The sequence below is a fragment of the Octopus bimaculoides genome, chromosome 6 (assembly GCF_046866305.1).
Source record: "Octopus bimaculoides isolate indiv1 chromosome 6, ASM4686630v1, whole genome shotgun sequence".
Taxonomy (NCBI): Eukaryota; Metazoa; Mollusca; class Cephalopoda; order Octopoda; family Octopodidae; genus Octopus; species Octopus bimaculoides.
In genome coordinates, this window is record NC_142933.1 from 52707470 (window position 1) to 52733276 (window position 25807).

General features: G+C 34.3%; 2 protein-coding genes across 6 annotated transcripts in view; one reads left to right on the forward strand and one right to left on the reverse strand.

Annotated features, from left to right (window-relative positions):
• LOC106877207 (uncharacterized) overlaps nt 1-6458 on the reverse strand; it is a 38279-nt gene extending 31821 nt beyond the window's left edge. Inside the window, exon 1 of the mRNA XM_014926056.3 lies at nt 2713-6458. The gene's annotated coding sequence lies outside the window, so the exon portion shown is untranslated. The remainder of the gene's footprint in view (nt 1-2712) is intronic.
• The window catches only part of LOC106877211 (ubiquitin-conjugating enzyme E2 N), a 50281-nt gene continuing 30836 nt past the window's right edge, over nt 6363-25807 (forward strand). For 2 of the 5 annotated variants that reach the window (XM_014926063.3, XM_089353864.1), the window contains exon 1: nt 6363-13202. In XM_014926063.3, the coding sequence (XP_014781549.1) occupies nt 13173-13202 (30 nt within the window). In that variant the 5' untranslated portion in view covers nt 6363-13172. Of the gene's footprint in view, nt 13203-16954; nt 16979-17941; nt 17966-20915; nt 20946-25807 lie in introns of those variants that run through there. The other 3 variants (XM_089353865.1, XM_089353866.1, XM_014926064.3) reach the window with 3 other exon arrangements.

Sequence of the window (25807 nt, forward strand, 5' to 3'; positions counted from 1 at the left end):
ATGAGGCAGTGTGCCAAGTGACATCACTGTGTTTACAAGTTGTGAAATTTGTGTTTTTGTGATCATGAGTATGCTGTTGTCTGTGATTTTGTCATGGATAAGAACAGGGAGTGAATGTGAAATTTTGTGTTAAATTTGGGAAGTCTGCTACAGAGACATTGAGCATGCTTTGGCAAGCTTATGGTGACAAAGCAATGGGTTGTACACAATGTTTTGAGTAGCACGGGCACTTCAAAAGTGGAAGAACACCACTGGAAGATGATGAGTGATCTGGAAGACCTGCCATAAGCATCAGACCTGGAAACATAGTATTGTGCATTGAGAATTTATCCCCCAGGGCCAGACTGTCAATTAAAAGTTCTACTGCAATGTTTTAAAGTGTTTGAGGGAGGACATTTGAGGATATCAGCTAGATCTGTGGAGCATGAAGAATTGGATTTTTCACAACAATGCACCCAGTTACTGAGCTCTCCTCGCTTGTGAGTCTCTCACCAAAAACAACATGGTGTCACTTCTGCACCTGTCCTATTCACCAGATTTAGTACCTGCAGACTTCCATCTCTTCCCCAAAATGAAAATGCAGCTCAAAGGTCATCATTTTAACACCATTGTTGAGATCCAGAGTGAATCGCTTTTGGAAAACAACTTCTAGGCCAGATTCCAAAAGTGACAGGAACACTGGGACCAGTGTATTGCTGTGGAATGTGACTATTTAGAAGGAGATGATGTTAAAACTTAGGTAAATGAGTTATTTTTTATTAAACTTAATTAGAACATAACTAGTCTGGGAACTTTTTGATAACACCTAATATATGTCCATTTGTATTATTTCTGTGGCTGTTTATGTATATAAGTATTTATATATGTGTATGTGTATTGTGTATGTTTATATCAACTGAGTGTGGTGTATGTCTATATTTATTTATATTATGTGTATATTTACATTATAGATGTTTAGGTATCATCTTTGTGGGTATTTTCATATGAATATTGTTTTTATGTGTGTAAATGTGTGGCTTTTTGTGTATGCATGTTCTTTGGGAGTTTATATTTTTAAAATTTGTTGTCTCTGACTCAGAAACAAGATTCTGATTGGTTCATCAACACACTTGTGTGTGCATTCATGTATGTGAGTATGTGTGTTACGCATGCATGTAAGAATGTTTCAGCCTTGATGCCATTATATGTATATATGTATATGTCTTAACTTATGCATGTGTACATAAACATATGCTTGTATCTCTACTTGAGTGTAAATGTTCTCATTATATGTTAAACTTCTGGAATGCTTTACACATTTTCACAGTTCCATTAATACCTCACAACTGTAATTTCTTAATCAGCCATATTCATTTTGATTTTCTGAAACTTGGTTTCTCAAGATTAATGCTAATTTAGTTATGTATCAGAGTATCCCGATAATTACAGGTACAAAGCTAAAGCTATAATTTGGGTGGAGTATCTGCAAATTTCAACACAGACATGTTTTCTTTTTTCCCTAATCATTAATATTATGTGGGCATATTGCTGAAGTCACTTCCAGCTGACCCAGTTAATGATGCTTCTGTCTGAGGATAGAATACAGCCTCTCCTACTTATACCAGCTGCAACATTGCTAATTATGGTTGGTATTTTTATGCATCATCCTCCTTGTCATCAATGTTGGGGTTTTAATGTTCACTTTTCATGCTTGCATGGGAGACAGAATTCTTTGAGACAAATTTTCTATGGTTAGATACCCTTCTAGTTGCCAACCATCACCTGTTTCCTGGCAAGGTAATATTTCTATATAGCCAAACATGTTTTCACAAAAGATTGAAAATGAAGAATATGCGTGTATGACAGTGACTCATTTACAATTATTGCATAATGTCAAGACAAGAATACTCAGAAGAGTGGTTTGTTTTCAAAGACATGCATTCATTTAACAATTGTAGTACTGCAGTTTCATTGTTCTAGTCTCATGTCACGCTGAATTTAGAGGCTAATTACATTAAGCATGCATTTATTATACATATATATATATATATATATATATATATATATATCTAATTCAATTCTGGGGTGTTGATTAACCTATATTTGGGGCTTGAGAGGAAATTAGCTTTGTGGTCCTTAAAAGTGATATAAGGTTTATTCATCTTAAGGTGGTTCACAGGGTCTTTTATTTTTAGCTAGGAATGGAAATCAAGTTTCTTTGATTCTGTATTTGCGGTGTTTATAGGCAGCAAAGTTGGGGGTTTAATTTTTACATTTGCCAGGAGTTTATACTGTATAATGGTAAAGCTTCATTCATTTGCCTTATATTGCCTGATTGATCATGCGTGTAGAATGTGCATGAAACTTCAAGTAGTAATACAAACAATCATCATTTGATTCCTAATAAATATAAATTCTTTAATGTACTGACTTCTTTCATTTGTAAACATGAAAGTATATCTGAAATGCTTGGAACTGGAAGGATTTCAAATTTTGGACTTGGAAATATTATATACTTGAATCTAAAAAGTAGGACAGCTTAAGTATGAGATTCAGCTCTAAACGTACTATCTGTTTATATTATGGCTTACACATAATGACAATAACTTTACATAAATTTGATACTAGTCCAATATTACTTAACATGTAACAGTTATGTTCAGAAATGTCTTGGTAGAAAAAAAAGAATGTCATGGTGAGTTAGTAAGGAGAGCAAAGCAAGACTGGACTTACGTGGGCTAGCAGGACGATGAAAAAATTGCAGAGTTGAAATTGGAGCAGCTCAAGTTGCCGTAATCATTGGAGTGCCTCTTGGTAGACAACATTCCTCGTCCTTCCCTCGGGTGCACAAATAGAAAGACCATGGGGACAGCCAAGGTACAGTTGTGCCTGTGAGAATACTTGCTCTGTCAGATTTAAACCAACCGCTTGCACTGATTGTCCCTGCGCCTTGTTGATTGTCATGGGAAAGCAGAGTTTGATGGGAAATTGCATCTGTTTAAACTTGTAGGTCGTATTGGAGTGGGTAAAGGACATGGTAGTTGCAAGTATGTCTTAGCCAACGGCTGGTTCATTCAAGATTGTTGCCTACAGAACTCGGGAGCACAATTTTTTGATAATCATCCGCGTACCATTGCACATTATTGAAGCATCTAAATTCCTTAGCAGCATGATTGGCGCGCCAACTTTCATATGCAGTTCGTGAGCTGGTAGTTCTGTGGGTCCCCCCTTTTGTCAGATTTGTCATGGGCCGGCCAGTCTATCTCAGATACATGGGAAGCTGGATTAAATTTTTCATCAACACAGGAGAGCCGAAATAAATATTTTCAATGTCCAAGGGAAGCCAAATCGCGAAAAAGGTTGAGAAGTGCTGATCTATAACGATGGTTTTTATTTAGGCACATCATAAAAGTAATTATAATGAATTGCTTAATATAAAGAAAAGTATGTTTTTTCGAGCAAATACAGTTAGAAAAAATATTTACCATTTCAAGTCATCACTAAAAACAAAGCTCATCAATTTTTGAATGAACTAATAATTTTATTCTTTTATTCTAAGTTGCAAATTTTGCCTGAGAAATAAAGCAAATAATCACCAAATGCATTGTTAAAAATCTGCAACTCGATAGCAAATATCTCCAAATTGATTAGAAATGCATAAATTTAATAATAACAATGTTTTTGAGATTCCGGTTCGAATGACACGAGTGTTTTTGTTTCACTTTTGACACGTAATACTTAAATAGTGGAGGAGATATGATGTTGCTGTGGGCTGGAAGTATGCAAGAAGTTAAAATTCTTTTTTGACTAAAACACAACTGGGACCAAGTAAGGCATGTGTAAAATTTGAATGAAATTGGTTGTGTAGTTCTGGAGTTTTAGGGATTCACACATTCTCAATTTTATATATATATAGATATATATAGCTGTCTGTCTATCTCTCTTTGTATGTGTGTGTGTGTATATATATATATATATAAAATCTTTGTCAGCATCTCATTGCTTTTACACCTACTTTTCCATATTTGCATGGGCCAGATGGAATTTTGTTGAAGCAGATTTTCTGCTGCTGGATGGACTTCCTTTTGGCAGCTCTCACTTGTTTCCCAGTAAGGTAATATTTCCCCTTAACCAAACATGTTTTCATGGAAGTTTGGGAACAAAGGACACTGCTTGCAAGATAGTGGCATTAATTTATAGCTATCATGTGATATCAAAGCAAAGAGACAGTGACATAACATTTTTGAAATTCAGTCCAATGAAATGCAAATGGGTTCTAAATAATGTCTCATCACCACCATTTAATGCTTGTTTTTCATGCTGGCATGGGTTGGACAGTTTGACAGGAGCTGACCAGCTGAAGGGCTGTTCAGGCTCCCTGTCTGTTTTGGCATGGTTTCTACAGCTGGATGCCCTTCCTAATGCCAACCACTTTACAAAGTGTCCTGGGTGCTTTTCTATGTGGCACCAAAACCTATGAGCCCACAAGATTAGAGATGCTCAGCTGGAGAGGGTTGCAAGGGCAACCACGCTTTTACTTAGCTTGACGTATTTTTTCAAGTACAAGAAACTGTCAGCAGTCTCAGTTCCCTGCCATCCCCTCTGTGAGTCCCAATGTCTGTAGATCCTTTCTCAACACTCCACTATGAACCCATTATGTTTATATTCATCATCATTTAGTGTCCATTTTCCATGCTAGCATGGGTAAGATGGTTTGAATGGAGCTGCTAAGCCAGAGAGCTGCACCAGGCTCGTCTGTTATGGCTTGGTTTCTATGGCTGGATATCTTTCCTATTGCCAAACACTCCACAGAATGTACTAGGTACCTTTTACATGTCACCGGCACTGGCCACGACTATGATTTCACTTAGCTTGATGTGTCTTCTGAAGCACAGCAAATTGCTAAAAAACTTGGTCATTTGTCATTGGGTCTGTGAGGCTCATCATCTGAAGATCATATCATTAATATTAATATCTATGTTAGGTGGCGAGTTGGCAGAATCGTTAGCATGCCAGGTGAAATGTTTAGTGGTATTTCATCTGCCGCTCCATTCTGAGTTCAAATTTCACTGAGGTCGACTTTACCTTTCATCTTTTGGGGTCGATTAAATAAGTACCAGATACGCACTGGGGTCAGTGTAATCAACCTAATCCCTTTGTCTGTCCACTCTATGTTTAGCTCCTTGTGGGCAATAAAGAAATAAATATTAATATCTATGTTCATAAAATGTATTTCCCATATGGCATTGAAATAATTGTAACTACAGAATTAAATCTAATACCATAAATCCCAGTCTTTGCTTTAATATATCCATACTCTGCAACTAATATACTTGACCAGGAATTTCAACTTGTATGGATAGGTTTCTCCTCAAAGATAAAACATCTACATACATATAACTGATAACTGGGATTCACAGAAGTGCTTCATAACGATACAGCTTAGATTTTAATCACTAGTATTTACTATAAATATGTGTGTTTGTGTGTGTGTGTGTGTATTTACATACATATATGTGTGTGTGTGTGTGTGTGAGAGAGAGAGAGAGAAATAGAGAGAAAAGTCATTGGCAAGGACAAAGAAAAGAATACTAAATGCTATACAAGGCAAAATTTTTATTGAAATTATCTTTGTTTCAAGAGAAAGTAAACAACTGCCTAGTGGGAATTGCAGATTGCTTTGAAAAAGAAGGGGAGAAAATCTCATGTAATCAAAGCAAAAATTCTCCAAAATTCACATGCCATTAAAGGGAAAGGAAATCTGTTTTTTTTTTTCAAGCTGTAAGGCAGATGTGAACATGTTTTTGACTCAAATAAGCATCATCATCACAGTGTTGGTAGAGGTTCTTAATAATCTAAGTTAGTTAATTCTCTAAAAAAAAAGTGGGCCCTATATAACTCCCAAGAATGGAGGACTTCAGATTGTTTAATAGGGTATTATAAGGGAAGGTATTCCTATGAGGATCTTGGATTTAACGTCATTCTTTTGAAATCTTGTTTTTATCCTCTTTAATAGTGTTTCTCAAACTTTTTCTTCTCCATGGATCTTTTTCACTATATTTCAGAATATCACTCCTAATTTTCCAAGATTTTCTGAATCAAAAGTTACATTCCAAATAATATACACATAATACTGAAATACACATTTGCTTGGATTATTTTCATAATGGAGTTTTACAAATTTAATAGCAATAGAAATGTTGATTTTAAAACTCAAATAAAAATAGTTTTTTTGTTATACATATGTTCGTAACTAATTACTTTAAAGACTGAAGTTACTGTAGCATACTTCTATAAACAAAATGTTTGATAGAATGCCAGGCTATTGTAATTTATTTTATTCTGATGAAGATTACGGTCAATGAGAAAAGTAATTATTTTCTTTGTTTTTCTTGTGATTGTTTTTTTATTGACCAAATTCTTGGATACATAGAAGAGTACTAGAAAGGGACATTATAGAAAACTTTTAACTCCTAGTCTTCTTCATTGCTTCATTTTCATTTACAACAAAGTTGAAAAGCTTATTTCACAACAATGTTGGTACAAATGGAAGTATGGCATAAATAGCTATTTCTGTCAATTTTGGACAGCAATCACACATCAAAAGCAAGAATTTTGTGATCATTTTCTTATTGAACATGAATTATTGCTTCTGAATCACACTTCAGCTCTAGAAATTTATATCAGCAATCATCAAGAACTTTTAAAAAGTGAACTTACATGGGTTTTACATTTAATTAAATTCAACTAATCACCGAATTAATTTGTTAGTGCTGTCAAAGACTGCACAATGTTATATATATAAATTTAGGAGATCTTAATCTTCACCACTAGCAACAAGAATTGGTAACAGTTTCTGAAACATTACATTTTCCATTTTGTTCATGAAAGCTTTCAAAGAATTTAATAGTGTCTGTATTCATGTCTTGCACTTGAAGTTTCAATTTTTTTTTTTTCAGTTGTTCAAAAACATCAACCAGATAGGAAGGCACATAATCCATCCTTCCTTATTCAGTCAGACAAAAATTCTTTCTTATCCTGAAATTCAAAAAATAATTTAAGTTCATCTCTAAGCTCAAATAGGTACATTCCCTTTGGAAAGCCACCAAACATTTGTATGTAAAAGAAGCAAGTGACAAACTGCATAAAGTAGGCTCCTCATTTTGACAAATTCACAATTTGAATTGCATGGTCCAAAATCTTTCCAAGTGAAGCTTGAAGTGTTTTTAAGGCCTAACAATGGGTTATTGAATGATTGTCTTTCATTTTGGCTGTTTTTTTACCTACTAACTTGAAATTTAGATTTTGTTCCCCACATTGCTGATACTCCATTTGTACAACACAGTGGCACAACCCGGGTCGCACAAGAAAAAAAAAAAAAAAGGCACCGCGGCACATACCAAACAATTTTTAACTAATTTCTCTTATATTACACGAAATATTTAGTTAATTATAATATACGTAATTGTGTTCTACATTCATTTAATTTTATGTTTCAGTAACAACGGCATTATGTATGAAACTTACAACTTGGCAGATCGTTTAATGTCGGAAGCTTATGACGTCAGGGTTTGTGTTGGTTCTTCAGATGTCAGCAGCCACCAACACATCACAGGAGATTGAACACAGTTCAAATAAAGTTTTCCAGAAAGTTCTTCCAAGGCCACACCATTAACAAAAAAAACAAAAAAAAAAAGATTTGACTTTTATCGCACAAGAGAACTAGAGTTTAAAAAGATTGTTGAATAGGGGCCAATTTTGAAAAGTGTGTTCAGTGGTGAGCAGTCACTCTCCTTGATCCTGTATTAGCTGCACCACTGACAACATCCACAGACATTGTCTTACAAAAGATTTCCTGATTCCATGTAAGATGAAATCTTTACCAAACTATCTAAAGCCTTGGTATCATTTTAAGTGCAGAACAAACGAGAAATTTATCTTTGATTGAATCTGAGTATACATATCTTGTAAATACCAGAGTCATTGTATGAAGTTGAAATCAAATACTGCAGTCTTTGATCTGTACTTGATCCTTGACGTCAATGGTCTTGTCACTGGACCTCCATGCTTGCAGTAGTGGTGGCGAAAGAATTAATAAGTAAATGTACAATGTTATACACGAGTAAGCACAAAAATGAGCATCTTAAAAAATAAACAGTTGAGATTAATTACTCCGCTACGTCATCAGCCTGAAAACAATAATTATGGTTGAGTGAACTTAATACAACAAACATTTATGCGGAGAAGAAAAGTCAGTAGTAACTCAATAACTAATATTATTTTAGTAATTTCAGAATACCTCTAAAATTGAGCAACATGTTACACAACTATACATATATATTAGGACTATATTTAGCAACGTGCTCTTACTAACGATCTAGCTACTATTTCTTGCAGATCGAACGACTGCATTATACATCCCCTAACCCATTCATTCGTTTATAAATCAAAATAATTAAGTGCCATAGCTAGGCTGGATAGGATATTGCACAACCAGCTCAAAGGTCTTCTGTTTAAGTTAATTTATTCGTTTCGTTATGTATATAATCAGCATTACAGCCCTCTAAGCAGACTAGAAACAGGCTGCCTATCAGCTGCTCACTGTTCAGAAACCAGAAAAACCAGAGTTAAGCATTGATCTATATCAGTAGTTTTGGCAACTCAACATCTTTCACAGAATGAAGTTTTACAAACGCTTCCTCTCATGTTTTTCTATATTTTCTGATACTATCTTATCAAGGTATTTGAAAGGACTTGTGCCTCCTATGTTAAATTTGTACGGAAATTACTGAAGGCGAATAGTTATATAATGAAATTATATCAGATTTTAGTACATCAATCATGTTTTTCCTCACTGATAGCATGTCCTGTTCATATTTTAATTCTGATAAAGTTTTTTTTTTTGTTAATGTATCTAACTTAGTATTTGGTTTAAATACTTTATTTCTAACAAAACTCCTCTGAACACCCGACACCCCTGAGCTCCCGTTTGACATTTACCGCCCAGTGTTAATAACCTGCTAACGTCCCCAAGGGGGCGAAGCAAGCAATCATAATAGTGGAAAGAGAGAGAGAGATAGAGAGAGAGAGAGTTAAAACTGTCAGGTGAAGGCAAACAAGAAACATCAGCAGGCAGAATAGAAGAAAAGACACTAGAGTTAGCGGGAAACAGGAAATAAAAACAAAACAAACAAGTTGATAAATCATATAAATAAATGTAACTCGTAATGTTTTTAGTTCATCACTGGATGGATCAATTCCTTAATAATGTAAATGAATACCCGGGAACAATGAGAGTTTAGGGTGACTATTAGTATCTGATTCCTCAACTCTTCTTCCATTCTCTCTGCAAATACACCCCTTCAAATGTTTGAGTGATTGCTATCGCAACTCGGCTTCATGTCATTTGACACCAAGTGACATCTCAGCCTAACGTTTTCGATCACATTGCAGATGTCATTTGATCAGATTTATGTCATTACGAATTTTCTAGAAAACCAAAATTGAGTTAGTTTAGATAATAAAACACGGAACTGTGTTATGTTTTATAGTATCTAGTTCAATATCTGGGTTCAAATCACGATGGGATTGACTTTGTCTTTTATTTTTCAGAGGGTTGATAAAATAAATACCAGTAGTACATAAGGGATAAATAAGGCTTATATGCTCCTATTAAAACATGTTTTGAGCTCGTGGGTAAGAAGTAAATTTTATTTGCTCATTTTGACCCGTCAATGATTAATGTAAAAAAGTAAACAAAAGTGAAACAAAATATGAAATTATTTAAACGTTCTACATTTGTTACATAATTTTTTTTTCTTTCGTATAAATTAAAATATAAAATAATGACATATTAATATAGATGAAATTATTAAATTTAAAGTTTAAGTTAAAGAAACAAAAATAACAAAAACAAGCTACATTCCATTTGCTAGGTTTTACTATCACGGTTCATAAAAGTGCCCTGTTAAAGTTGCGATAACGTCAAACATTGATTTCAGTAAGCAAAAGTAAAGCAAATACCCTACCCTACAAAATATTTGAATAGGTACAATTGCTAGTGTCGGAAAAAAATTACTCGCAGCATTTATGACCCTTAACGTTCTGAGTTCAAACCCTACCATCTTAGTAAAATGGGGAATACTGGATAATCTTGGACGTAGTGTAACTGGGATGAAGAAGCAAATATAAAAGATGGGATGATAATGGCTAGGCCTGGTCAATACAGATAATGTAATACCTAACAACTATATAGGTTACTTTTGTTTAACGCATTAAAAGTGAATTGTAATGAACTTTTACCCTAATCTTTGGGAGAATATAGTGATGTAATTCTTATATTGCTTATTTTAATTATAGGCAAGAGCAGCTTAAACACTCTGCTACATCAAAGAAACGTTTAAAATAGTTGAGACAAATATACACTAATACGCCACTGTATATATACGCACGTATGAATATATATATTTATATGTATAAGAAATTAAAATGACAAGGGAATAAGAAATAATGACATGAACTTCATTAGCTTATAACTATTTATGCTATAAGGCACAATGTTGAGTGCTTGTGTAAATATATATATAAATGTAAATGCTTTTCCAAATATAATTGCACTTATCTTTGAAACTCCGATGAAGTTATAGGGTGACACACAAACACTTGACTATGAGTGCATTGCACCATGTAGCAGAAACAACTGTGAGCTAATGAAGTTCACAATATTTATTCCCTTGTCATTTTGATTTCTTGTTACTCTTCTGTACTCGACTGACGGTTTGTTCGGAAGCATATGTATATTGAATTCTACCACCAGGTTATTAGCACCTCTATGCCTAAGCGAAATAATAAAATATGTGTGTACACACACACACACTCACTCATACATCTCAGTAAGTTGAAATAGGATAGGATAAATTTATTTTAGTTTAACAAGAAAATAATCGAATAAATAAAATGTTAGCAGAAACTGCCAGTAGATGCAAACATTTTAATAAAACCACGTGCAATAGAATAAACACTTCCTATCCTGCATCGCGCATCTACGTACACACATGCACGCACATATACATATAAAGCGCAGTTGAAGTATCACTGATCTTCATATGCGCAGCATTTTACATGAAAATGCATTTAACATGAATTTTCAATGTTGAATGAGAAGTAATACACTGAATTCGGGTATTTATGTTTACTATCGCCACTTCCCATCTTAAGCAAAATATCATAAAGCTGTGTGTGTGTGTGTGTGTACATATATATATATATATATATATATATACACACACACATTAAATTCTGAGTTCAAATCCCGCCGAGGTCAACTTTGCTTTTAATCTTTCCAGGGGTAATAAAATAAAGTATCTGTCAAACAATTGATTTAATATAGAAGAATTAAAACTATCTCAATGGAAGTATAAAGGACCAAAAGAAAAAAAACAATAGGATTACACGAGCTAACGTTGGGAGCCTGGCGCGGTCGCTTATCTTCTAAAAATAGCAGTCAATTTCCTGGAATTAGCTTCCCATCCGAGAAAAAGATAAACCTCTCACTCCATGTGTGTGTGTGCATGTATATATATATATATATAGAGAGAGAGACACACACACATTAGTATATATGTATTATGTGGGTGTGCATGTGTAAACAAGGAAACGAAAACTGAAAATAATGATATAAATTATTGCAAATTGAAACTTCAATCGATACTCTGCTGATCTTCGGACGATTACTCACACACACACATATACATATCTTTCCTTTCTTTTTAAGTATTAAATACAACATTTGTTCAAACGTGTCCATCCTGTATTGTCGTCTTCTTGCGCTCATTGCCTAATATCTATATAATTTATACGAAAGGAGGCTGAGATTCAATATTCATACGTTCTACAAAGTATGTTCACGTGTATTGAAACCGGTCTGCAGGCGCGGTTCGCTAAGATTTTGTTTTTGTTCTACTCTGTTTAACACGTTAGTCGTTCCCTCACAGAGAGAGAGAGAGAGAGAGAGAAAGAAAGAGAGACTCTTCGGCAAGTTAGCAAGGGATCTGTGTAAGTCGCTCGATCTATTTGAAACAGCGTCCAAATCGCCCTCGATACATACACACACATATATATGTGTGTGTGTGTGCGTGTATATAACATTTGTTACAACTGCTATGCCTTGGTCTCCTGAGTTAATGATGACCTAGGGTTAAACGACAAACACTTTATCAAAACTATTTGATAGTCAAATCTTGCACTCTTCTATCTCTTAAATAAAAGCTTATTAAAAAAATGTTTTCAATATATTTAAAAGTTTTGATATTATTTATTTCTATTTAGCTTTCAATAATGAAAAACAAAAAAAAAACGAAGACGTTCTATAGTCAAAGGTTCGTCCTGATCCAACGAACCTCTGAGCAAAAGCGTTCCAGCTTTGAACATCCCGTATTTTGTACATTAGGGACAACTATGCAACCTGTCCTTCTGTATTAAAAGAAGTTTGAGTGTGATTTAGGGAGAATCGGCTGATATTTCTAGCAAGGCGAGCGTACCTTGTCTGAAAAGGCATGTATATGTTATTATTTTGCCCCAGGGCAGCTCTAATGAAACAGAAACAAACCTGTGACCAAAGGGTTCCAATCATGGCTACCACATCTTATATTCACATACTATATCCAGGGCTACATACATCATGTATGCTTTAAGATGGTATGATGTGGATTCAGGGAAATTTAGCTGTTATTTTTAGCAGGTCGATCGATAACGTAAGAGGTTCATTTCCTCATATGCATGTAGGCAGTGTTTTTTCCTTCCACTTCTTCACCTCCTTCGGCCATCACTCTTATGTTAAGAGTCTACGAAACCGGACATATTTTTGATTTCGGATCGGAATGGAACGCACTGTTTAGGGCGGGAATAGGGGGGGAAGAATATTCTAAAAAAAAAAAAAAAAAAAAAAATGACCAATAACAAATACGCAACTAAGCGGATTGTGAATAAATTGAAATATAGAGAAATAGATATAGATATATATTTAAATATATAAAAATAGAATGAAGTTTTTTTTTTTTTTTGAGGTGTTGCTAGCTCTGTATGCTGGCTGTGCGCCATCTTAAAGTAGTAAGGTGCTTGGAGAGAGAGTCAGACAAACTGATATTAGAAAGACGAGGCCTTTTATCCCCCTTTTTTTACATTATTTCTGATCAATGGCTGGTCTACCAAGAAGAATTATCAAGGTAAGCGATACAAGTGGCAACTCTATTATTATTTACTCCTTGAAACAGTAACAATGAGGTCATTTTTATTGAGAGCCTCTAATAATTATTATTAATCACTCGTAGGACCCACTTAACTTATATATTATATTGTGACTTAATTTTTTTTACCAATGGACATGTCATAAGGCAGGGGTCGTTTTATTGTTTGTTATTTTTTAAAATGTTCTCCAGAAGAATCTAGCTTATCCCCCCCTCTCTCTTTCTCTACATACATCGTTAAATACCAAAAAAAAAAAATCCTTCATAACATTTTTGAAAAGTTTCTGAATCGTATATTTTAAGTTTTACTGCATTATTCAAGTTTTATAATGTGAAATGCTCGAATGCAGATGCCGGGAAAGTGATGTGAAGACGGCTGGCTGTATTGCCATCTTTGTTCTCGTCGTATTGTCGAGAACATCGTTTAGTAACTCTTTCTCTTTTTCTATCTTTCACTCCCGTTCGAATAGAAATTATTTGACAAATTTAACGACAAAGCTACCGGTGTATAATGCTTTGTAAATCGTTCTAAATGCTTACACCGATTAATTATTAAATGTTTAGATCAACCGTAACGCACGCGCGTGTATATATATATATATATATATATATATATATATATATATATATTTTATTATATGTATTTATTTTCTCTTAGTTAATAATTAACTCGGACAAAATAAATTGGTTAATAAATACCAGGGTAGCAAAGATCACAAAATGACTGTGGTGTAACTCCTGTTTATGAGGTAGAAACCCCTTGTTATTTTGGGTACTTGAGTAAATATATAAATTTAGTAAATGGAGTATTCAGTTAACATATGCGTTTTACTCCATTTACTAAATTTATATATATATATATATGTTTTTACGTATACTTGCCGCTCCTTTATGTATGTGTAAATAACGTGTACACATGTTTGCACGCATAAAATGCGTATGTACTGTAGAATATTAAAGCAAGAAAATGACAATTTATAATGTTTAAAGTTTCACGACGTCATTGTGTTTTATACACACTGTTCTATATATTCATAGGTATATAATGTACAATACTGGAACGGGTGTGTGGGCAACTTCATTGATAGACTATTTCTGTATATACGCATATTTAAAGTTTCATAGTGTTTTGTATTTTTGCTTCCTTGTCTTTAGTTGATCAGTGCGTGAGATTATGTAAATAACAAAATGAAAGAACAACTCACTGAATCTCTCTTATTTTTGACCTGCTAGAATTAGCTAATTTTATTTCTAATGACATCCTGTCGTCTTAAAGGATAACATACCCCTTACTGGCGGATGTTATTCGTATACTTTTTGACCAAAATCTGCTCAGTCAAAATGACGATTAGTACACCTTTAATCAGAATCTGCTCAAAGTTGACTTGAGGTTAAAAAAAGGAAAAACTGACCTATAAGAATTAATGTAAGGGAAAAAATATTGGATAAAAGCTTCTTTCTAAGAAATGTTCCAGCACCCAAGGAACAGTTTCCGGTTAATTTGAGAAGGGAGGTTTGACAATTTTTATTTCTGGAAAAATTAATGTACCGGAATTAGATGAATTGTTTCATATGAGTCATATTTTTATTGTAATGTGCCACATATTTTATATTTCTCAGATGTCGAGTTCAATTTAACTCTAGTTGAACTTCATATTTCCTTCTAAGAATTAAGTACCGGTAATATACTAATGTCGATTTAGTTGACGATACACCCTCCCCTTTCTGTATAAAATTGGCCATATATTTCTTATTATTGGAATATATCCTGTACGAAAATTGACAAAAATCTGTAAGAAAATTATGTTTTGCCACTTTTTTCTCTTTATTGAAACCTGTTTTTAATAATATAAATATTTTGTCAATTTTTAAAGACTCAGAAATAGCAGAACCTACGATTTCAAGAAAGCTACATCATTTTCTCTCTCTCACACACAATTCTGTGAAAGCTGTTTCATACAGCAAATAAAGATGGGTTGCCTAATTAACTAAATTGTACTTTAACGCTAAATCTCTTTAGTATTTTCGTTGAAAATTAATTGCGATGTGTGTATTTAATATATATTGGTTCATATTGAAAAACAGTTTTCGTTGACAGATGGAAATGTGTGAAATATTTAACTCGTTCGTTATTCATTCGATTATCTATGAAATTTCACCAGTAACATATCTTGATTGTTAATTATCTTTTTTGTAGCGGTTTAAGTGTCCACTTTGGACCGCTGATAAATCTTTGGCATTACTCAAATTATTGAACACCGTTTGCTTTGTCCATGTAGTTTAGCTCTGTTTAACCTCCCCCAACATGAGGTTAAAGCCATTATGATACATATACACTCTTACATATTTAGTTCACTTGGTCTGAATTTGATTTCTTGATTTCACTTTCTAATAATTGAGATTTTGATTCCGTAACCGGAGCTTTTAACTCGTGTCATTCAAATGAATTTCCGTTGGTGTTAAATGTTTTTAGGATCTTATAAACAATGTTCGTTTGTAGATTTTTCAGACTTTTTCAAAATTCTTTTCTCACATTTTTAACTGTAATTCTACTGTTAACATGTGATTAGTTTTTACGCTTATTAAGACTCGACACTGTACTATCTTTAGTAGAATACTGTCAGATACAGAATAACAACTTCTGTGCCTTGATATTATATTATTTTGGAGGGGGCCTCTAGCTAGTCGATTGACTAGCTAGAAGTAGTTGCAAATTTGCTTCGAAATACCGTTTAAACCAGAATGAAACCTGTTAGGTAATGTAGCTAGACTTCAATATCTCCAAAAGGAATCGGTTGCATTCCAGCTTAGTCGAAGTTCACTTTTGGTTAAATAACAATTGTCATACTGTTGTGTGATTACATATATTGACGAGGAGTGTTTTTCTAGATTAAATTGAAGGAGAATGTATCGCTCTCTCTGTTCTATAGCTATGAAGAAGAAAAAAAACTGCTATTAAGGTACACCGGTTCAAATATGCTGAGGTGTGATTTGCAGTTAAAAGAATTTTCTGTCCCGAGGTAAACGAAAAATGATTGTTCATATGTTGATAAAATAGCCTTATGAATCAGAAACCAATGTAATCGAGAAAACATTCAGCTTTCTCACGTTATTTTTTTTTATTTTCAAGAAACTTGTTGCGGTTTCAGACGTTTGATCCCTAATGGCGGTAAATAATATTTCATACGTAAACACAAAGAAATAATACTTCGTATCTCGTATGGATACATATAGCTAAAACAGCTTTTAGTCGTTGATAATTATATCGAAATTATAGTTTTAGAATAAAACTGTTTTCAACTCAAGTCATAGTACTTAGTTGCCATAGTTACAAGTAGGGGGAGGGGAACATTTTTATTTGAAAGACTATGTAGTGAATAGGTTGTGAGGGATGGTTTTGCTCTGGTTATTAAACTTACTGTTTATTGAGTCATAGAAAGGGACATGTTTCTATATATTTATGTAGTTGGGGTTAACTGAGCAGTTTATATCCCTAGACAAAATTGAACATGAAAATGTGACTAGAAAATGAAAAACATTCTTTTGTTTATATTAGGATATTCTGAATTTGATCATTGTTTTCATACGTATGTAATTTAAACTTGTGAAAAGATTCAGCTATTGATATCATTTGGGATTTCTTCCATCTCAGTCCGTTGTGATAGTTCATTCTACCCACAGTTTCGTAAAAAATAGATATAATATAGCGTTTAAATTATTCTTTGTTGAAAATTGCCGACTATTCGATGCTACATGTAATCCACATTTAATTTTTTCCTTTCGTCTCGTTTTTTTTTTCTTTTTTAATGAGCTCTTCTGTAGACTATGCATAAAATTCATTTCCATGATTATCTCGAAGCAAACTGATGAATTTTGTAATCCGCTTATTAAGCAGGGCGCTGATTGTCCAATAATAATAATAATCTGGGATGAAGCATTAGATGACAGGCAATATTTCGTTACTGAGTTAAAATCTCGCCTCTATCGTTTTTGGTTTTTATTCTTTCGGGCTCGGTAAAATAAGTACAAGTCAAGTAGAGAAGTTCGTTTAATCGATTATTTCTCGCCATAAATTGTATGATCTTCTGTCTGTTGGGAAGTGTTAATAAGTTGTGCCTATGCTAAAAACAATTATTAAGGTGACAGGAGCAAAAGTTAACCCAGACAAATCAGTTTTGCAGCTTGCCGCACCGGGATGCCAGTCCAGCCGCTGGATAGCGTCATGGGGTACTGGGGCTGACGGACTGATAAGGCTGCTTGAGAATTGGTGCGAAATTACGAGATGGTAAACACTTTCACCTAGAAACGGTTTGAGAGGAATTTATCCCTGCAAGGTCGATCAGAGGTGCCGAACGCTTATATTGCCTCCATCTTATCTTATCGCCTGACCGTCTTGTCGCCCCATCATATTGAAGCTTAGCCGTTTTGCTTTTTATGTAATGGACGCGTTCCTCTGGTCAGGCAGTCCATCTGCTGCCAACAGTCCCCACGCGGGTATGTTGTCGTTGATGATATGCAGAAATGTACTGTGAGACACATTTCCTCCCATAGCTTATCGTTTTTCTTTTTAACGGAACTGCTGTCCTGTGTTAGGGGAAGACCAAAACTGGGTGGGCGTTTGACATCTGGAATGTTATCAAGCGCTGGCAACCCTCTATCAATCGAGTAATTGAGCTAGTAGAACTTCCAAGGACTACTGGTAAGAACGACAAGACTTGGAGAGAAAAGTGAAGATGAAGGAGGTACTACTCATCCCTTTACTGTGTAGGTTTGTAGAAAAGTGGGGATGTTTCGCGAGAATGGGCCTAGCTAAAGCATTAACAAATAAGAGGGCGCTTACCCATAGTATTGATTGGTTCTAGGAAGCTATTTTTTCTGGGTCTATACTGTGTGTTTTTATCTCTCTTACCTGAATACTGTATCAACATTCTAATCTGCTTCAATAATGTTCTCTCATCCTTCGCTCTCATCGCTGTAAAAGATGCTAATAAATCAAAGTACATTTAGTTTTAGTTTCAAGACAGCTCTGATTGGGGCTGGGGCAAGTGCTACGGATCTATTTCAAAACGGGGCACCAGTATTTTCTTAACGAAACACTTTGAAACTTTGGACACTGGTAGAATGTGTCATGTAAAACATCTTTTACTCTTAGTCTTCTTAACAAAAAAACGTACATCGCAAGTTATTCCATGTTAAAGTTGTATTTCTGTAATTTCAACCAATCACTGACGTCTATTCAGCTGAATAGAGTTACTGCTGGGCGGTCATAAAAATGTTATTCCCTGTGACATATTTCATCCGGTTTAATCGTAATTTATACGCATATGTTGTTTATATAATAAATTACGCTGTGCCTATCTATGTGTGTAACAATTTTAGAGTTAGGGGATTAATACGATATACACCGTTACAGCGCTAACTGTTTTCAACTGAATAGACGTCAGTGATTAGTAGAAATTATCGAAATAAGACAATTTTTTACATGAAATAAATTCGAATACAAAAATTTTTTTCTGTTCTATAACACAAAATAGATAAGTATACGAAGTTTGAAAGTCTTTAGGTACCAAAAACACTACATAAAACATAAATGAAAATGGTGCCCCTGCCCCCGTTTTGAAATAGATCCAGTGCTACGGCGGGAACGTTTCGATATTGTTCCAACATTCCCGCCGTAAACATCCCATTTTTTTTTTCATCATTTCAGATATCTTTCCTCTTTGTGTAGAGGAATAGTGTAGATGAAAGATTTGGCTACTATGTCTAACGAGTCCGGTAATTGCGTAGTTTTCCTCTGTTGGTTCATGAAATTTAGTTTATCGTGTCTCGCTACTTTATTTCATATGCGAGAAATGTAGCTTCTTTAATTTCTGATCGCTGGACTTAGGAATAGATATCACGACCTCATGGAAAAAGGACCACTGTTTCCAACAGTGAAAGAATTTTTGTTCAAATTTTTTTTACATTTCTCCCTCACTCCAATTCCGGTAAATTTTTACTATCACACCCGTCTCGTGAGATGGGTGTAATATTAAGAAAATACCCTTCTGTTTGAATCTACAGCACTCGTCAGCGGAATTTTCTTTTTAGTCGTACTATAAGCATTGAATTCTATTATAGACTTGGATGTTATTTCCACAAATGATGGAAATGCGTGTTTTATAATTATTTCTTGAAAATGTGATGTTAAAAAGATGTTCACAAGTTCTCACTTAATTATAATAATTACATTGTATTTTCCTCCATTTTGTTGTTTTTGTCACAGTGTATCTAGTGGAGCTTAACGCAGAAAAACTGTTACCAGTTTTATCAGTAGTGTGCATAGCAACCTGATTTTTTTCTTAGGTTGTTGGTCGGTATATATATCTATCTATCTATCTATCTATCTATCTATATATATATGTGTGTGTGTGTTAAAACAATATACTCTACTAATAATGATACCCTGAGATAGTTTTTGTTGTGTACTTGGGCAAATAAGTTAAAAATTATTTGATGTTTCATTTGCTAAGTTTGTCGAAATGGTCTGTCTGTCTCTAACATTAAAAGCTAAGCTCAAAGGCTTTCTTTCTCGCGTACATATACATATTTGATGTCGCTCAAGCGGAACTTCTTGCAAAAGGTTACATGAACTTAGAGTATTTAATAATACAGATCATGGCGTCGTAGAAATAAATGTTCGTGGAAAATATTTTATTGAAAATGTGTTTCACTTTTACTAGTTTCAATGAAAATAAATGTCTTCGAAATCCCACAGGATTTTACCTTTTACATTAGAAAATAGCGACATACGATCTACCTGTCTAACTCTTGAAATATCTTTACATAGCGGTTACTTCCGGTATGTAGAGGGGAGATAACTGAGTTACTAGCCAGGTGACCTGTTGTGTGTGACACGATATAATTAGGTTTTGGCTTAGGCTGACTCGGATGTACAGTCGTTAATATTTTCTTTGTATTTGAAGCATCATATTATTTCAGGACGCCAGTATATGTTTTGGGGAAATTTATAAATAAATTTGTTATAAATATATATGATACCAACGATATCGTTATGAAGTTAAAACGTTCGTATTAAAATAATTTTTTTAAAAATACACTACCTATAGAAATCGAGAAATTACGTATGTATCTACAGGCCTTCAAAATCTAGTTTTTAGTCTAAGGTTAACTCTGATCGAGAAGAATTTTGATCAAAACCATTCCAGCCATGATCATCTAGCCTTTTGGCGGGTATCTTAAGACTGCATTAACTAATGTCTTGTTTTCATATAAAACGGTGAAGGTGTGAGTTGAGAAAGATATGGTTGCTGTTTCTAGCACGACGAGTGACCACGTAGATTGCTCACTCATTTTACACCTAGTTTAGAATGACTATTCAAACTTGCAAGTATCATTTTCAAATGCTCTTTCATTATCAGAAGAAATATCCATCACGTGAAGTTCTCTTTTTATTTGTGATTAAAGCCCTTCAGAAATTCGTTTAATTAGTGTATTCATTAATCGATCGTATAGCGCTACAGCAAAATTTGCTGTTGGTTTTAAAGTGAGTTCAGATATTAGCATATATTATATTGTGTTTGAATGCTTAGAGGATGTTGAATTCCTTCATGTTGTGAGTTTTATCTTGCATTAACGCTTTCTCTCATTGGTATATTCGTGATATTTAGAGGTGTATAATTCCTGGTTCAAACTCTGCTCCTGGTCATGTTTTTAAATAAGGTAACAATTTCAATTTTCTTTGTATGTAACCAAATTGTAATGATATTGTTAATATCTAAGCTTATTATGCACTTAAAAAACACTTGTCGGTTTTCATTTTGTGAACATATCCACGTCGTGTCTGAATAGAATTGCTGGAGAGAGTAGTGGATGGGATATTCTGAGTAATTTAAATTACTTTTGTAGAAAATAATGGTTATTTAGAATTTGTGATCATTGTTTTTCTGTGGCCAGAGTTCGTAGTTTCAGAGAATTTTGTTCACAAGCCAGTGAAAATTTGTGCAAATAAGGAAGTTCTGAATAAATTATCATCATACATCTGCTTTTCTATTTAGTTATTGGTTAGACAGGTCTCATCTTGCTCCTTTGTCACCTGGCAAACAACAACAGGGAGGAGAATGGTTGTCTTTATGGCATTGTGGACTGAGTACATTCTAGTATCTTTTTTCAGTTTGATATACTGAGGTGGAATAGAAATAAACATTTTGTTGAAAGAAGTCGTGGAATATAACATTGCAAAGTCTAATGTATTGACTGTACTGTGACTACCTATCCAATGACTAATAGTTTGCTCTAATTAAAAGAAAGTAAGTTTTTTTTATTGCATAATGATTCCCTTAAAATGTAGTGTATTGTCAGTTATGTCTTGAGGGAATTATGTAAAAAGTTTATAAGTGGTTTAATGAAGAACTCTAACTACAGTATTTGTAATTCTAAGTGAGCACAAAGCTAATGTCTAATGTCACTCATAGATTGCTGTAATTGTGGACTATACTGTCAGGATCTTGATCAATCCATAGGCATTAATTTGCCCACTGCAAGCAATTTTAGCCTTTATAAAGACAAGAAAATAAAGGAAGCAATTCAAAGACAGCAGATGCAATGTGAAGGTTAGTCACATTCATCAACAAAACTTACTATTTGCAGTATTGAATTCTGTTGCATTAAGTAAGGTTCATGGAAGCTGTAAAAAGTCATAAATTGAAGCATTTCCGTTGTCTTCAGATAAGGTACACAATGTTTATGGTACTCAGGTTGTCTGAAATGGGTAACCATTTCTAGATTTGTTTTTATGTTATCTAGCTACAAGCATACTTGCTCCATTAATTTCAGTTAATTATGCCATTTTATAATCACAAATATGTGAAGAAAATTGGATGCTTAATTATCAAATCTACTATTTCTAGTAGTTCAGAAGAAATTTGTTTTTAGCATATCTTGGATTATATTATATTTTCTAGTATCTTCTATCTTCTTCAATAACTTGTAGGACTCGAGTTCAGGATTGATAGCCAGTGAAAGCTTGACAGTTCTATGAGGTTACACACACACACACACTGTGGTGATTTTTTTCTTCTCCATGCTGTTTATGGTTGTGAACTGTCTGCCTGTTAAAGACACAATTCTGCATTCGTTATAAAATCTGAATATTCAATTTTGACTGGAAGACTAAATCAGGTTCAGCTTACTCATTGATATTTAACAAAATTTTAGTACACAAGGAATATAAATGTGTAGCATTATAGCAGGAAAAGTATATTAAAAATAATTATTTAACACAAAAATATTAGTGGTAATATGCTCTATCTCTTTCTTCTCATATATATCTCCTTGCAGCTGCACACCTGTTTCTGTTTTCATTCTTGATCTCTCTTTCTCTTTCACTCTCTGGTTGGGTAACATTGTACCTCCTCTACTGCAAGACACCTGTTTCTGTCTCACTATAACCTTTCATCACCTGACACAAGGTCACCTCCTCCAGTGCCCCCTTGCCTAGCAAGTTACTTGGTGACCCTTTCAGTGCAGGTGCCACAGTCTATTCTGTCAAGTGGTTGGTGTTCAGAAGGGCATCTAGCTGTAAAAACCTTGCCAAAACTTGCCTCGCCTTTGCTTGTGCCACATAAATAGCACATAAAAAGTCCATTTTGCTGAGTTGTTGGTGTTAGAAAGGGCATCCAGCTGTAAAAATCCTGCCAAAACAGTTACAGAAGTTTGGTCAGGCTCTTGCTTGGCCAGCTCCTGGCAATCTGTCCCACCCATGCCAACATAGAAGGTGGATGTTAAACGATGATGATGATATATATATACACACACACACACACACACACACACACACACACACACACACACACACACACACACATGGATGCTAAATGATGATATATATTGCTTTCAGTTCTGCAAGAATTACACTTTTTGGGGGTTTTTTTTCTATTTGTCCTCAATAATTAACCAATTCTCAATGATTGTTAAAATTAAAAACTATTTTGGATGAAAAATTCTCTTCAGAAATTCTTTTAGAGGTTTATTTTGGTACATAGTTTCACATCTTCTTTTCTGTGTATTGAATGGACTCTTGTTTTTCTTTCTTCTTTCTTACTATTGTATAGTCAACAATAATATTGCAGTCATTTTTACTTACTGAATTCTGAGATAACTCTCTTGAACTGGTATTTTTGTTTGTTGTAGTGCTTCCTCTCTTAGACTTTCTGAAACCTGAGTTACTACTCAGTTGTCCATATATGCAATTGTATTAGTCTGTATCAACTGTATCTTACATTATTTGATTGCAGCAAGTATCTCTTGTGATTTTATCAATATTCGGAGAAAATGATTTTTTCTTTTCTTCATTAGTCATCACAATTGCATTTTCTGCTTCTCTAAGGTAATCTTTTATAGTTGTCTGTCATGACTCACACCTTGACTGCACCTATATGCTGCCCAAATGAAAAATGCTGCCATACCAGTCATTGAGGTCACATAGTTGCATGACCTTAGTCACTATGAAGATAACTTATTGCAGTTATCTCGTTACAGAAGCGTTTTTGCATAGCCTTTTTCTCAGCTTGATTGGTCTGAAAAGTGTGGATAATGGTTTTTGTACGGGACTTTGACCATGTATAAAATAGAGAAGAGTGTCAGAACTAGCAGAGAACTTATGAATTTTAGTGTATAGACGAGTGTTCACTGAGTCTTTGCATTCTCTTCATTCTAGCCTTTGCTTTTATTGGAATTGTGCTAATGTCATTACAGATTCTGTTGGAAAACTGCAAAAATTTTACATTTTGAAGTGTTTTAGAAGGCTTGAAGATTCACAAAATCAAACTAGGTTGGTAGTGCATAGGAAGAACCCTCATATCTGAGAGATGGTTTTACTTTGAATGCACAGAGTGTAAGATATTCTTTGGCATTTTGTCAGAAAGCATAAAGGCAGCAAACTGGCAGAATCGTTAGTATGTCGGGCAAAATGCTTAGCTGTATTTCGTCCTTGTTTTGGGTTCAAATTTTGCCAAGGTTGATTTACCTTACAGCCTTTCAGGGTTGATAAAATAAGTACCAATTGAGTACTTGGGTTGATGTAAAAATTGCTTCCCCAAAACTACTTGTGCCAAAAATTTGAAACCAGTTTGACAGAAAGCAAATATTAAGTGTATTTGATTCTCTGAGAGTTGCAGTGTTACAAATACTATCTCCAGAATAGAATATTTAGGCATGGTTTGAAAGAAATGAAGCCAGTATTCTCCAATGGATGGGTAATGTTAGTGTGCATATATGACAGTATAAGGGATTTGAGAAAAAAAACTGGGTATATGAGGCATCAAATGTAGTGTGCAAGAGAGAAGACTGTGCTGGTATGGTCATGTAATGCATATGAATGAAGACAGTTGCATCAAGAAGTGCTGATCTTTAAGTGTAGAGAGAACATGTGGAAAGGGTAGACCCAGAAAGACGGACAAAGTGGTGAGAAAGGATCTACAGATGTTGGGACTCACAGGGGGACTGACAAGGGATTGAATCAAGTGCCATGTAAACACACCTGTGCTGCATAACAGCACCCAGTACGCTCTGTAAAGTGGTTGGTGTTAGGAAGGGCATCCAATTGTAGAAGCCATGCTAAAACAGATATGAAGCCTGAGTGGCTGGACATTAAATGATGATGAATGAATGAATGAAAGTTAGCAGTTTAAGTTCTTATTACTATACCTTTTCAGGTACGAATTGAAACAACCTCAGAGCAAATTAAATAATAGATATTTAGATAAAGCACAGTAGTATTTATGTTTTGAATTGAGCTTAGATTGATCTGATTTAAATCTGGATTCCTTTCATCATTTAATTTGGGTTACAATGCTGTGGTTACCTAAGGATAATGAAAGTCAGTCTCAAAGCAGTGATATCTGGTATTTCTACAGGAAAATAAATAAGATTCATTGAAGATGTTTGCATTTGAAACGCGTTCCTGTACACTCTGCCTTGGCCTGAGAATCCATTACTGCTGTACAGCACTCTGGAGGTGTTTGTGGTAGTTATTAAACAAATGTCCATAGTTAACAAGTTTTGCAAACATTTACTTTCAACATATTGTGAACCCTCCTGTTATAGATGATGGATAACTGTTCTGCAGTTTCTTAACCTGTAGAGATGATATGTTTATAGTGATCAAATGTTTTTACTCTACAGCTGTGCAACGTGCCACATGTCATGCTAAAGTGATTGCAGAGCAATGTGAAATCAAAACCATGATTCCATGATCATGAATGTAACACAACAGCAACTAAGCCCTCTACTTAAACTTTCAACATATGTATATGACAATATATATGTCATCTTGATGGAAAAAATGATTTCCTTGGAGCTAGTGCTTTTACAATCTTTCCAAAACAGATGATTCTTGTAGTTGTGACAGCGGAAGTTATATTAATCAATATTAAAATAATTTATTACTTGATGGGATTATTTAATTCTAAAATGGCAGTGAGCTAGCAGAATCATTAACAAGCCAGGCAAAATGCTTAGCAGCATTTTGTCTATTTTAATGTTCTGAGTTCAAATTTCGCCAAGGTCAGCTTTGACTTTCATCC